Below are 13,754 nucleotides of genomic sequence, written 5' to 3' on the forward strand. Positions count from 1 at the left end.
CATTTATGAAACAGTTCTGCATGTGCATGCATGCAGCAGCTATGTCTATGATTACGACACAAGTGCACGTGATCGAACAGCGTTACGTCAAAGAGAGAAAACACGTGTACGTAATGATGATCATGACGTTGACACAATGAAAAAAAGGACAAAAGATTCCTGAACAACAACAAGTAACATGACTAAGTCGTGAAGATAAGTGGAAATGTTCCTTGAAAGCTAGTGATTAAAGTATTGTATTGACTGAGTCTGTCTTTCTGGTGACAGCTAGCTCAAGCAGGACGCTGAACTCTGTGCACTCACTATGAGTATACAGTGGTAGTACAGTTGTTAGAAGTCAAACGAAATCAGGCTCCTCTTCTTCATGCGTTTTAGGAAGCCGAGCTGTCATCTGTATCTGGTCATAGCAGTTGTGTGCTTGCACTGTGTTACGAATACAAAGAGTACTGTACTTCCTTTTCTTTGTTGAAGAGCTGGCTGAAGAGTCTTTGTTCTGTTATACAGCGGTAGACGCTAAAGGTGTTTTGCTGCAACTTATTCTACCTTCTCGATCTGGTGACTGGACTAGTGTCCTGTTGAAGAACAATATTGTTTCTCCGGCCGGACCTGTCAACAGACCATCGCCCTTTCAGGATCGTATTATAACAGCGAATAGTATCTGCAAGCCGTGAATGCTTCTCTTTTCTGAGTCTTCGTTTGGATGATCCTGTTGGAATGAGTTGGTTTTTCTGATCTTTGCCGAGCTAGCTACGATGAAGACACCTTTTAGACGTATCTGCCTCTTGGAATGTGTGGGCATGTTACTGCTCACTCAGCTGCTACTACTAGCCTTCCCTAGCATGAGTGTGGCTGACAGTATTGACTTTGTAGGGCAGCCGGGCTGTGAACCTGGATCCTACTGCGTGAGCCCTGACAACTGTACTGTGTGTAAGCCATGTCATGCTGGCATGTATCAGAATGCTACGAACCAGCCCTCCTGTATGCCTTGTCCTCTTGCCACTTATCAGAACGGCACGGAGCAGACCGCGTGTATCCCATGCCCGCTTGGTATGTATCAGAATGAAAGCGGCCAGGCCCAGTGTAGGCCCTGTGAGGAAGGCACATTTCAGAATGACACTGGTCAGGAATCCTGCATGGCGTGTGCACCGGGCATGGTGCAGGGTGAGAAGGGGCAAGATGTGTGCTTGATCTGCCCGGAGGGCACATACCAGAACGCCAGCAATCACACTGGCTGTGCCAATTGTTCCGCTGGCATGTTTCAAAATGAAACTGGCCAAACGGCATGTAGAACATGTCCAACTGGAATGTTTCAAAACCTAACAGGCAAGGCTTCCTGCTCACTGTGTGAACTGGGCTCATTTCAGAATGCAACTAATCAAACGCACTGTGTACAGTGCCCCGTGGGCACATTTCAAGATGAATCTGGTCAGGTGTCATGTCGGCGTTGCGTGCCCGGGCATTTCGCTTTGGAGAAGGGAAGTGCATTGTGCAAGAAGTGTTTACCGGGCATGTTTTCCCCCAAGCCAGGCCAGTCAGCATGCGACGTTTGCCCGAACGCTCAAGTTTGTCCAAAATCCGGGTGTAGCAACTGTTCAAAGTGCCCGCCTCCCGATATTAGCAATACGGACCACACAGCATGCGTAATGTGCCCAGCTGGGATGTATCCCGTTCAAGGAAGTCGCTGTGATGCATGCTACCCAGGGTCGTACTGCTTTCTAGGCTGCACAAAGTGCAAACTCTGCCCACCTGGCTCGTATCAGGATGGGCCTCAGAAAGCATCCTGTCAACAATGTCCGGCAGGACAATTTCAGCCCTTCCATGGCAAGTCGGAATGCTTGGACTGCCGTGTTTCCTTTTACTGCCCACACAGTGGTACAGTAGAGCCAGTAGCATGCCCACCCGACTCCTACTGTCCAGCCAATAGTGTCGAGCCGCACTACTGCGGAACTTTGATGGTGCTGAATTCTGGCAAAACCGGGTGCAGTATGAGCAGCGTGCTGACAGGAATTGTTGTGACAGCTGTCATATTGGTTGTTGGCATTAGTACTGTTCTTTTCTATCGCATGCGCCGAAAACTTCATCGACAGGAGCGAGATGAGCAGTCACTCCTGTACCGGCAGGAGCCGACCTATGAGGGCTTATAGTTATAGTAGATCTGTGCACTTCTTGCCATCCGTTGCTGTCGTATTGTGAACAGTGCACTGCAGCTGGTGGTACGTGGTGCTGGTGGTGGTCTTTTTTCACTGTGGGCCATCAAGATGACGATTGATCCGGAATCTCTTTTGCGTGCACTAGTCGTGAGGAACAGGTGACTATAGTTGTCTGGCCGTGTGATATGTTCACGCCAGTAGTTTCTGACATACTTTGTTTAGTTCCTAGTTATTTGGCAAATTTTAAAGGTCCTAGTATTTAGATTGTATGCACCACCAGGCTGTGCTATAGGGTTCTTCTTTTTTTTCTTTTTACTTAGATTGAGACGAGTACTTGTTACCCTTTATGTTTCTGTTAAGTTATCTGCTCCCTTTCTGTTCTGATTCTGCTCTTCGGCAGTCCATAGTTGTCTAGGTGACGACTTTCTCACTTTTCTATCTCATTCTTTCGTTTGTCCGTGAACAAAATCTGTATCACTTGATTAGAGCTAGCTGTGGTTTGTATACAGTACAGTATACACACTGCTTCACATCTTGATGCTAACTTGAATGCATCTTGAACAGTGCTGACGGCTATTGAGTTGTTTGTAAGGCCAGGTACGGCAACTCCCGTACCAAGAAGGGTCCCAATGGTCCACGCACTCATCCCAATAGTAACTACTTGCCCCGGACTGCGCATATGTCCAGGCATACATGTGCGAGTAACGTTATGAGTGCGTGCTGTGCTGGGTGGGTGTGGGTGCTGGTATCAACCAGCTAGTATGGGTACCCATAGTCATAGGCCCTTTGGACAAATTGGTCTGTTTGGAGCAGGGAGCCCTGGTTTGGACCTTTGAAAGCTGGCTACACATGATGAAATGATCGCCCCAGTCAAAATAACCTGGATACGGTGACCACCTGCCCGAGATCACAGTCATTATACCCTGCCTGTGCACAATTCACTGTACACACCAGTGCAGGAAGTGTACAGAAGGTAGCATCACAGCTCTACAATTGTAGGTGCACATGAAACTTTGTTGGCGGCCGTGCTCATCACTGCTTGATCATGACCATTGATGCAGGGACCCGCACCTATGCTCTTTACACACTTCAAATAGCAAGGTGTGTGCAGTGTGAGGTACTTCGCATTGTATCGCTTATCATGTTACGGATTCTCCAGAGGTAAATGGATATCTATCATGGGAGTCTCTCCAAATCAATAGAATAATGAAAATAGCTTCTCTGAATGATCAATCACATGTACACGAAGTGATTGCAGTCAAGTGACATACAAAACTTTAATAAGACTAAGAGGACCACCTGGCCAATGTGACCATTTTTCTACCAGTCCCATGAGCGGTCGTTTTAGACAGGTGTTACTGGACTCGTAAACTGTGACACCTGTTGAGTTTCTTCACATGCCGTTGTATTAAAACCCAAGGAGTTGTACCCACATCTGGTTGGCCAAACCAGCATGGTTTGGGTATGACTCGTATGGCTCCCTGCTGCGACCGCACACTCAACACGTTGGCTCCAAATCCTATTCTAATACTTTTGAGCGAGGCTTGCCGCGGCTATGGCTTCCAAAAGCAAGCAGCTAGTACCTGTACTGTACTGTGATCCACTTCAGTGGAGGCCCAGCCACATGAAGAACTGCTATAACTGTGCTGAGCAGAGACTGAGAGTCATACAAGCCCAGTGTATATTACTCCCGGGTGCAGGGTAAGGAACTCACTAGGATCCCTGACCCGGTATGGGCAATCACAAACATCAAAAGGATGACATCCCTGTGGTGCAACAGCTAATGAAAAAGCAAAACATATTTAAAAAGAGAGAACCAACGGTATACAAGTTATCCGTTGTTTGTCCAACACTAACAATTATAGGCAGGATACCGGTGAGTCAGAACGTGCAACAATTAGCACAACACTGACTGATGATCATGTGATACTGACATTCAACGACCTGATGCTTAGCTGTATCACGTCTGGAATGCGCAAACCGACAGCCTTCCAACTTCAGGGCTCACAGTCCAATACAAAAGCGTGGAGTCGCGCACGGCTTTGCGCGATTGTCACGTGATGACAAGTGACCAATCACAGGCCTCTATTCTCCTCCATTCTCAAATCTTTGATCCAGTCCACTACATCGGCCCTGATGTCCACGAAGCTGGTATTCGCTGTGCTGATTCAAAACCCCCAAACTCAGTGATCTACCGCAGCGTTTCACCATTTTCCCTTCAGTTTTCCGGCACGGATTAGCCAAAGTCTGGTCGTTTTGGCTTCGATTTCGGCTCAGCAATCGGAAAAGTGATCGGTAAATGTCTGGAGAATTCCACGCTGAAAAAAATAAGCCATAGATGATCAAAATCCGCCAAGAATGAGATGTAGTGGACATTTTTGAGTGAGTGCCACTCAGGGCGCAGAACGCCAAAAGTGCAAAAGCAGCACCAAAAATTCAAAAATATAATTATGTCTTGACCAAAACAGCAGCAACAAGAACAACAACAAAATGATTCGCTGTACTCACCTTCCAGCAGGCCAGGGAGTCATTCCTCGGATAAGGCAGGGAAGCTCCTCTCAGCAGCGTTGGCCTGTGCAGATTTCTTTCGGCCAGGATCATGGCGGACGGAGTGGCACTTGCCCTTCTTCTCCAGGGCGATCATTCTCTGCTCGTGGTCTTGTCGAGGCTTGTGGCGCTCCAGGGCGTTCCTGTAGGTCTCAGGTGCTGTCAGAGCTCTACCAGAGTGGTCGCTGGATACTGTTTTCCTCAAAGTCTCTCTGGCTTGCTGAAGACGCTCTGCCGTGATGGTGCTTGAGTATTCCAGCATTTGCTTTCTGACGTGCTTCATGGACGCTTTGGTAACTCGCGTTGTGGTACGAGCACCTGCGGAGAGATTCTTGTAGAGCTGGAGTCGATCTGCTGTGGAGTGAAGCACATTCTCTACAAACAGATGTGTGGCCTGCTTCGACGCTTCGGACTCGTTCGGATGGACGTAGATATCCGCAACATTGAACTGGCGTTCTGCGATGACATTATTCACCGGAATGGCGAAGACATGCTGCTTGTGCCACTGCCAAAGGTGAGGCTCGGAGGTGCTTGTAGGCACAGTACCAGAGCTGCAGTCCGCCAGTGCTCGGATCTCAGTTGCCATTGCATCGGGAATGGGCCAACGCTGCATCCACAACTGCATTTCGGCTGCCTCTCCCGCAACTAGCGCCAACAGCTCAAACTCCTGGAACCACCGTTGGCTTGTGCTGCCAAGAAGATACTGCTGGCGGTCCAAGATTCCCTCCTTGCAGCAGGCCGCAACAAGATGCTCCACGGACTTCAGCTTCAGTGCAGCGTTAACCAGATTACTGTACAGGGATGTGGCATACTGCGGTGTCTGGGATGCCGCTACAGATGGCATTGCACCGTGTGTGAAGGTGTGGATGTTCGAAATTGGATTTCCGAGCACACGTAAGACCGCCCGCCAGAACAGATGCCGTGTTTCTGTGTCTGCTCCAGAAGCGAACAGGAGAGGGAAATGGTGCCACCGACAGCCATGCTTCACGAGCGCATCCTTCACTGCCGTGAACATTGCCTTGTGTGTGCAGGAGAATATTTCCTGGTCACCATCGTTCAGCGCTGCCTTGGAATTCTCCGTCAGTGGCAGTGCAAAGGCTGGGTATTCCAGCATCAGCTGTGCCATGTTGATGTCAGCAGTGACTTGCCTTGGCCACATCCTTGCCAAATACCCGGAGCTGAAGTTCAACTCGGTATCACCGATTTGACACTTCTCCAGTCCGGGCATTATCAGGCGATCCAGCAACTCCAGGAGCATCGTCCGTTGCGCCGCAAGCCGGTCATTGGCTGCCATCTCAACGATGTTGCTCCATATGGAATAGTGAGTTTCACTGACCGGCAACCTCTCCAGCATCTTCTTCCCCAGCTTCACACATGCCGTGCCATACTTCGCCCACCATTTCAGGCTGGCGTGGATGTAGCTCCACCTCGTTTCTACGAATTCTTGCGGCAGTGGAGGTGGCTTCGGCAGGATGTGCTCACTAACGTACAAGGCCTTGTAGTAGGTGGGTTTCTGGTGGTGAATGTAACCGACCTTGTAGTGAAGCTGGAAGAGGTTGAACTCCATCATGGTTCCGCGTTGTCCCAGCCCTTCACTCATGCCATTCCGCAAGGCAATGTTCAGTATGTGGGGATAGCATCCCACGAACACTGTGGTGTTGCCGAACATGCGGCCAAGCTCAACAGCTTGTCCTTTCTTTGCTCCTGATTGGGTTGATGCATTGTCTCCAATGACCGCTGAAATGGTTTGAACTTTGTAAACATCATGCACAATGTGGTGGTCGACCTGTGCCTGGTCTTGGCCACTCCCTGATGCTACGATTGTGTTTGCCAGGACATAAGCAATTGGGCTCTGCAATTTATCGCACCACGTGTGGATGCCAACCATATGGCGCTCCTCACCGCGTTTGTTGCTGTCGTCAGCAAAGACGTGCGTGTCGTAAACATTAGAGGCCAGTTTCTCTTGGAGCAGCGCTTTGTCAACTTCTGCTAGCAAGACATTCCAATCAGCAATTGTCGATGGAGAGACTGAGGTACCCAAGTTTGCCGTTGGCTCTTTTCCTGTTAGCAATACATGTGACAGTGACAATGCTTGTGCCATCTTCTGGTTGCTTAGCAAGCATGCCATTTTCATAAACCGTGCCTGTGCCATGAAGTCTGGCGTGTGTGTGCTCGTAGTAGTACCGTCCATCAAGCTCGACCGTATGCAAATTGGTTTTGTGTCTGGTATTCTCTTCTCTATTTCATGGCGTTCCCTTTTGTGTTTCGTTGCTGCACTTCTGGCACCGCGAAGAGCATTGGCTTGTTTCTTGATTCTTTCCTTCTGCCTTTCTAATTTCTGCTCAGCCGATAAAAGCAGATTCTGCATGGTACTATTTCTTGCTTTAAGCTGCTCTAGTTCGTTCTGCAAATCTGCCGATGACCTCGTGTCGGCCATGTCTGATGGTGGACTGAGTGCATTACTTTGTATGGTGGGTTTTTCTCCACATCCAGCGTCATCACTTACAGTTTGACTTTGTGCTGCCTCCTAGTGAATGTGGGCAAAAAAGGAAACGCACAGTGACAAAATATGTTTGTTCCATTTTATTTACAATCTATTAATTATTTACTTTAGCGACGGTGTTTGGCTGAGATTTTGTTGGTACCTGAGCATCCTCTGAAATGGAGATACTTCCAGCAAGTATATCTGACTGAGGACATGACGCCGACACGACAGGGATGACTTCCTCTTCGCACGGTATCAGAGGACTTAGCTGCTGCGGCACATCGAGAGCCTGAGGCTCCTCACTACATGTACGTGTACTACTGCTAGTGTTAGGTGTTTTGACCTTCTTCGCAGGGGTTCCGAAACGACCAGAGTTTGACGATCTCTTTCGGGATTTCGGATAGTCGAGCTCCAACAATCCATAAGCTGTACGGTTCTTTGATGCCATCGAAAACTCCGAGTCCCAAGGCTCGGACGATGCGAACGCCAGCGCAAGGGGAAAGTGCAAGAGGAAATAGGAAAAGTCGAAAAGACGCCGATCGCGTGAGAACGGGAACTGAGCCGCCGAGGCCGCAGCACGCGCGGTTCACGCGAGCAGTCCACGCTTTTCGTGATTTGGCATGCCGGCTGTGAGCCCTGAACTTGGAAGGTTCTAAGCTATGAAATAATGCAAGAAAGGGGCAGGTGAGCACACTCAGGTTGAAAACAAGCTACCGTATTTCCCCGTAAGTTAGTTCTCCCCTATGACTTAGTACCCCCTATAAAAAACACACTTTCCACTGCCGAGGTTATCACCCCGAAAGACAGTCCCTCCCCCCCCCCCCCCCCCTGAAAGATAGTAAGTTCGTACCCGTCCTACATGTACAGACACCGTACAGTACATACATCATATGCACGGACACTAGAGTTGCGCAGGCCTTCCCACTGCGTGTCATTTACCCCCGATAAAAAGTACTCCCCGAAAGATAGTACCACCCCCGAAAGTTAGTATTCATGTGGCTGCTAAGTTCGAAAGTTAGTACGTAGTAACTTACGGGGAAATACGGTAACTAAACATGACAGCGAACTAAGACTGTTAGCTATGACAAGATGTGGACGAAGGACCACGGAACACTGGGATGACCACGGCTCACTTCGAGAATGCGAAACGACGACCACCCACTTGAACTTGGGAGGCTCATTTTATCAGAGATAATCAAAGAGGGGAAGTTACGCAAACACGAAACAAGACAGACCGGACAGCACTATCTCTTCGTACTAAACTACATTTAGAAAAGCGATCCTGTCAGCTTTTCTATTATTGTGTTCACATGGCAGAAAAAACGACATCGCTATGCTACGTAAGTTTCTACGTAAGGTGCTCGGTATTTCACTTAGGCTACGTAAGTCTCTACGTAAGGTGCTCGGTATTAGATCTACCAACGCGTGGTAGCCGTGTGCTGTGCACACGTGCACGGCAGACATTGTGTTCAGTGCATGCAGTCCGCGGATCCGTGTTCGGATGTGCATGCGCGAGGAACTTTACTTCCTTCTTTGGAACTGCTTCTTGCATGAACTGTTTCGGATATTTCGTCTCCTGGCCTGGCTTATTTCGTTTCGGCGCTGCTGAGACCTCCTTTCGCGGAATATTACTCAATGACAGGTGAGTTGACCAGTTGCCTTTGATTCTGCTTGTGTTGACTCTTTCATTCAGGAAAAGTGTGCTGATTTTAGGGCGGAAATTAATAATGGAAAAGTTGACAGGATCTCTTTTCTAAATTTTGCTCTTCTGCTGCCGAGCTGCGAGGCCGCCTTTTACGGAATACTCGATGACAGGTGATCTCTAAGTTGACCGGTTTCCTTCGATTCATTTGCTTATGTTCACCTTTCATTTACGGAAACGTGTGCTGATTTTATTCGGATTTAGATCCATTTTTATCTCCTTGCCCTTGTCTACAGTGTGCGAAGAACGCGAGTTCACCTTCTTGACGGTAAGGCTTATGTTAGGTGTGTTGTCGAAATACTCATATTCATTGCACATTGGTACGTTACAAGTAAGGCACTGGTCAGTGGCATACTATCGTTGGCAGTTCCCAATCTGGAGGGAAAGGTTCAAGTACCAATTGACCGAGTTTGCAAAATAAATTCGCATATCAGGGGAAATCTCTATTGTGGAGAGGTTCAGTAACTTGTTTGTTTCATACGAAACAAGCCAATGGGTGCAGTCTCGTGAAAATCTCGAACTTGTATGATTGGATTTGTTTACTCAAGTCTGGGCTGTTTGATTTGTGAGTACCGCCGAGATTGCACTGCCCCAAATAAAGTTTCGTGCCGCCAAAGCAAGAATTGCGATCTGCAATCTGTTTGTAGTACCTGTAAGAATGTGGAGTACATGGATCGTACTTTCTCTGTTGCTGTTTCAGTTGCCGTCATGTTGCTAAAGAAAGGTTCAGTAGAGAGGTTCTGCAAAACGAAAATTCGAACGAAGTTTCGCGACAGTCCTTGCGAAAGTGTGTGCGAATTTTTGCACGAACTTTGCGTTCTGCACATTTTCGTAGTTTGCGCGGGCCAAGTGCACGTACGCCATGACCCGATCTCACGAAATTTCCTACGACAGTTCATTTCGCGTTCCCTGCAAGTTTCGCACTTCATGATGTAGAGCGAAAGTTTGTACGCATTTCGTTTTGCAGAATCTCTCTAGTGACTCAATTGTTTCATACGAGACGAGTCAATGAGTCGGTGTGGCTAAGAATCTTTCGCTGTAGAAGAAATCTATTCGTATGTCTATTGGAGATATAATTGTGTTCTCTGGTTATAAAATAGGTTAAGCTCACAGAATAAATACCATCGTTCCCTTGGTGTTCGTCCTAAAGAGGTCCTAAAGAGGACTAGATATCATTCATACTCACCAAAAGATGTGTAAGACTTTATTATTGTGGAGTGCCTTGTTTATCTCTCAGTACCTCCAACCATAGCCTTGCCCCTTTTCTCCTCAGGATCAGTGTAGTTGTTGGAACGAGGTTTTGGACTCAGCAATGTATTCGTTTACATTTTAATACATGTTTATTGTTCCTCCTTTGCTGTGTTGTTTTAGACAATCGTGGACTAACAGTTTGAAGTCATTTAACTACTTCCAACAGTTGTATCGACAGGATTACGATTTCAGTTTCAATATGATGCTGGATGACCTCATCACGATAACCCATGACTATAAATCATTATAAACACAGAATCAACAAAAACATCTGCGACACGCACCTGGCGCGTGGCTACATTTCTCAAATAAATCTGATTGAGGGTGGAGAAATCTGAAAGGCAAGACAATTTCATGAAATTCTGCAACAGCAACATGCACAGAATGGCCTCCGTATAAAAAAGTATCACCACCACTGCTCACATGTTTCCCCGCAGAAGAACATGCATTATGCTAGTGCCATTTTCTGCAAGAAAAGGCTTGCACATCAATGCGTATAATATGGTATTGATATGATGTGAAGGCCATCATTTACATATTGATATAGGGCATTCCATTGATTGGTACATGGTGACAGAAAAAACAAAAGAAATTATAGCAATAAAAACTGCTTTATGGCAGTTTTCTAAAAAAGGTTATTGTGTTCTAGTCCATGGACCCCGTCTAAAAAGTAAGAAATTAACGAAATGTGATAGCTGAAAATTAAAATTTCACACAAAACCTCACAATAATCACACACAGAATGAAAAGCTACATGCAGAAGACATTTTCCCCTCGTGATCCTCTTTCCTATGCATGCATGTTGGCAATTGTTGGTGCAGTACAAGTTTAGTGTTGAAAGCAGCATTTCAAGTGTTGTGATTATTGTGAGGTTTTGTGTGAAATTTTAATTTTCAGCTATCACATTTCGTTAATTTCTTACTTTTTAGACGGGGTCCATGGACTAGAACACAATAACCTTTTTTAGAAAACTGCCATAAAGCAGTTTTTATTGCTATAATGTAGAATGGAACTTGCGGTGGACTAACAAACGGCAATGACAAGACTTGTCTATATGGCGAAACGTACATCATGTGACACTACTTGAAGTACGTGTACTTACAAGTTACATACTTTAAAGTCTTTATAGGCTGTGTTTATATATGAGGCATTTCAACCAGAGTTGAGTTCGACCCGGGTCAAGTTTCAACCCGCCATTAACACAGATTGCCTGGCGCGTTTACATGACGCATTGCGCTTGACCCGGGTGGAAATTTTGCCCCGGGTTGAAATCGAGAAATCGTACTAACGTACTTCTGTGCGTATTTGGCGCCAGCTTTGAACAGCACTAGCACTAGCACTGCGCAGGAAAATTCCGCACGGAAGTATTCATGTGACCATACAGGACTCTAGAAGTGGACTTTTGGCGGCATATCAGTATTTGACCTGGGTCAACCGTGTCCTTATGTTAACACCCACCTATTTTTCCATCGTACAGACTTTCAACCCGGGCTGAACTCGAGCCGGGTTGAAAATTCTCACGTAAACACAGCCTTACAAGTAGTAGTGTCACACAACGTACATTTCGCGGTATAGATGCTGACCGCTCATCAGGCCTGCAGATTAAACTCGGATGGAGAGCCAAGGATTAAAAATTTACTGAAAGAGAGGCAAGAATGGACTCGGGTGGAGAGCCAAGGAACAATGTTATCGCATGAGCTGATCACTTTAAAATAGTAACTGGTGGTGATAGTGGACATTATAGTGTAACTTGTAGTTCCTTGGTCCTTTTTCCGAAGTTCTGAAAGAGAGGCTCAAAAATTTACAAGATATCCATCATCGGAAGTGTTTGTTCAGCACTAACAAGCAGGATACTTTGTATAACTTGTAAACTTTTGGCCTTACAAGTAGTAGTAGTGTCTCTCTTTTCATTTTAATCCTTGGCTCTCCATCCGAGTCCTAAATCGGCAAAGATATTTCCTAATTTTTTTGAGAAGATGAAATAACAATTATTGATAATGATACATCTGCAGACTCTGCACACATGCACAATGCGGATACATGTCACGGCTGTCCTAAATGACAGTTGTACTGTCGAAAACAGCAGGTGAAGGTGGTCTGTCCTTTGCACCCTAGTGGGCATGGCAATGGGTGTAATCACGGACCCGTGCTCAGTTGTAGACCACTAATTACAGCTTCACCCCAGACAAATGTGCCTTTATGAACCCTCTAGTACTGACTATCGACTGCATTTTCATTGAATGGCATGAAAAACACAAACATCGGAAAATGAGTAGGGTATGCGAGTGGGATATCAAAAGACACAACGCGCCGTATACATGCACACTGCATAGTTGGTTGCAGCGTAGTCTACGTCCTAGGTACGGGTAACTCCTACTTAGTCCTTGAGAAATGCACCCTATCATGCCTATGCAGCCAAGGCTCCTGACACACAACGTCAGCATATCCTCACAATGGAGGTATTTTGGACAACTAGTACTACAGGTAGACTGACTCACGAAACAACACTGAGCAAACTGTTCACAAAGAAGTAACTTCCTGTTCGCTTCTGACACCACTTGATTTCACATCAATTACTTTTGCCGTTTTGATTTCACATCAATTACTTTTGCCGTTGCAAAAATAAGGTAGTACAATCATGTCATTCGGATTTCTTTTGAAAATCGAATTTGATAACTGTAGGCGGTATATTACTATAGACGATTATAGACGATTATTACAATACGCGGTAACTGTGTATACTATAGTTATGGCAAATGAAAATGAATTTGAGAAGTAACGTTAGTTGATCACTATAGCTAGCCGCTACATTACTAGTATAGCCGCTTCATTACCATAGCCGCTACATTACCATAGCCGCTACATTACTATCCGTCAACCTAGTAGGCGATACGTAGATCTACTGTACTACTAGCATCTATAATCTACTCATGTCGCCGCTATGTGAGTATGTCCAATGCTTCATGACTGTTTATGTTTATGTCCGACAGTCGCCAACGACGAGCTCAGCTTTACGTCTCTGCAGACAAAGTGTAGTTGTGCAACGACGAGCTCAGCTTTACGTCTCTGCATACATAGTGTAGTTGTGCAACGACGAGCTCAGCTTTACGTCTCTGCAGACATAGTGTAGTTGTGCAACGACGAGCTCAGCTTTACGTCTCTGCATACATAGTGTAGTTGTGCAACGACGAGCTCAGCTTTACGTCTCTGCAGACATAGTGTAGTTGTGCAACGACGAGCTCAGCTTTACGTCTCTGCATACATAGTGTAGTTGTGCAACGACGAGCTCAGCTTTACGTCTCTGCAGACATAGTGTAGTTGTGCAACGACGAGCTCAGCTTTACGTCTCTGCATACATAGTGTAGTTGTGCAACGACGAGCTCAGCTTTACGTCTCTGCAGACATAGTGTAGTTGTGCAACGACGAGCTCAGCTTTACGTCTCTGCAGACATAGTGTAGTTGTGCAACGACGAGCTCAGCTTTACGTCTCTGCAGACATAGTGTAGTTGTGCAACGACGAGCTCAGCTTTACGTCTCTGCAGACATAGTGTAGTTGTGCAACGACGAGCTCAGCTTTACGTCTCTGCAGACATAGTGTAGTTGTCTGTTGTGCAAATCT

At 46.4% G+C, this 13,754-nt stretch overlaps 1 protein-coding gene across 1 annotated transcript; it reads left to right on the plus strand.

Moving 5' to 3' along the window:
* The first annotated feature begins 205 nt into the window (after positions 1–205).
* LOC135806176 (laminin subunit alpha-5-like) lies at positions 206–2,711 on the plus strand. The gene has a single exon (XM_065320330.1). It carries the CDS (start codon positions 753–755, stop codon positions 2,142–2,144), a length of 1,392 nt encoding a protein of 463 aa, XP_065176402.1. The 5' UTR covers positions 206–752; the 3' UTR covers positions 2,145–2,711.
* The last annotated feature ends 11,043 nt before the right edge of the window (positions 2,712–13,754 follow it).

Source organism: Sycon ciliatum, chromosome 1 (genome assembly GCF_964019385.1).
Source record: "Sycon ciliatum chromosome 1, ocSycCili1.1, whole genome shotgun sequence".
In the NCBI taxonomy this organism is placed as follows: domain Eukaryota; kingdom Metazoa; phylum Porifera; class Calcarea; order Leucosolenida; family Sycettidae; genus Sycon; species Sycon ciliatum.

Excerpts from the sequence above, each read along its gene's own strand:
- LOC135806176 (XM_065320330.1), top strand. The coding sequence starts at position 753 with ATGAAGACACCTTTTAGACGTATCTGCCTCTTGGAATGTGTGGGCATG.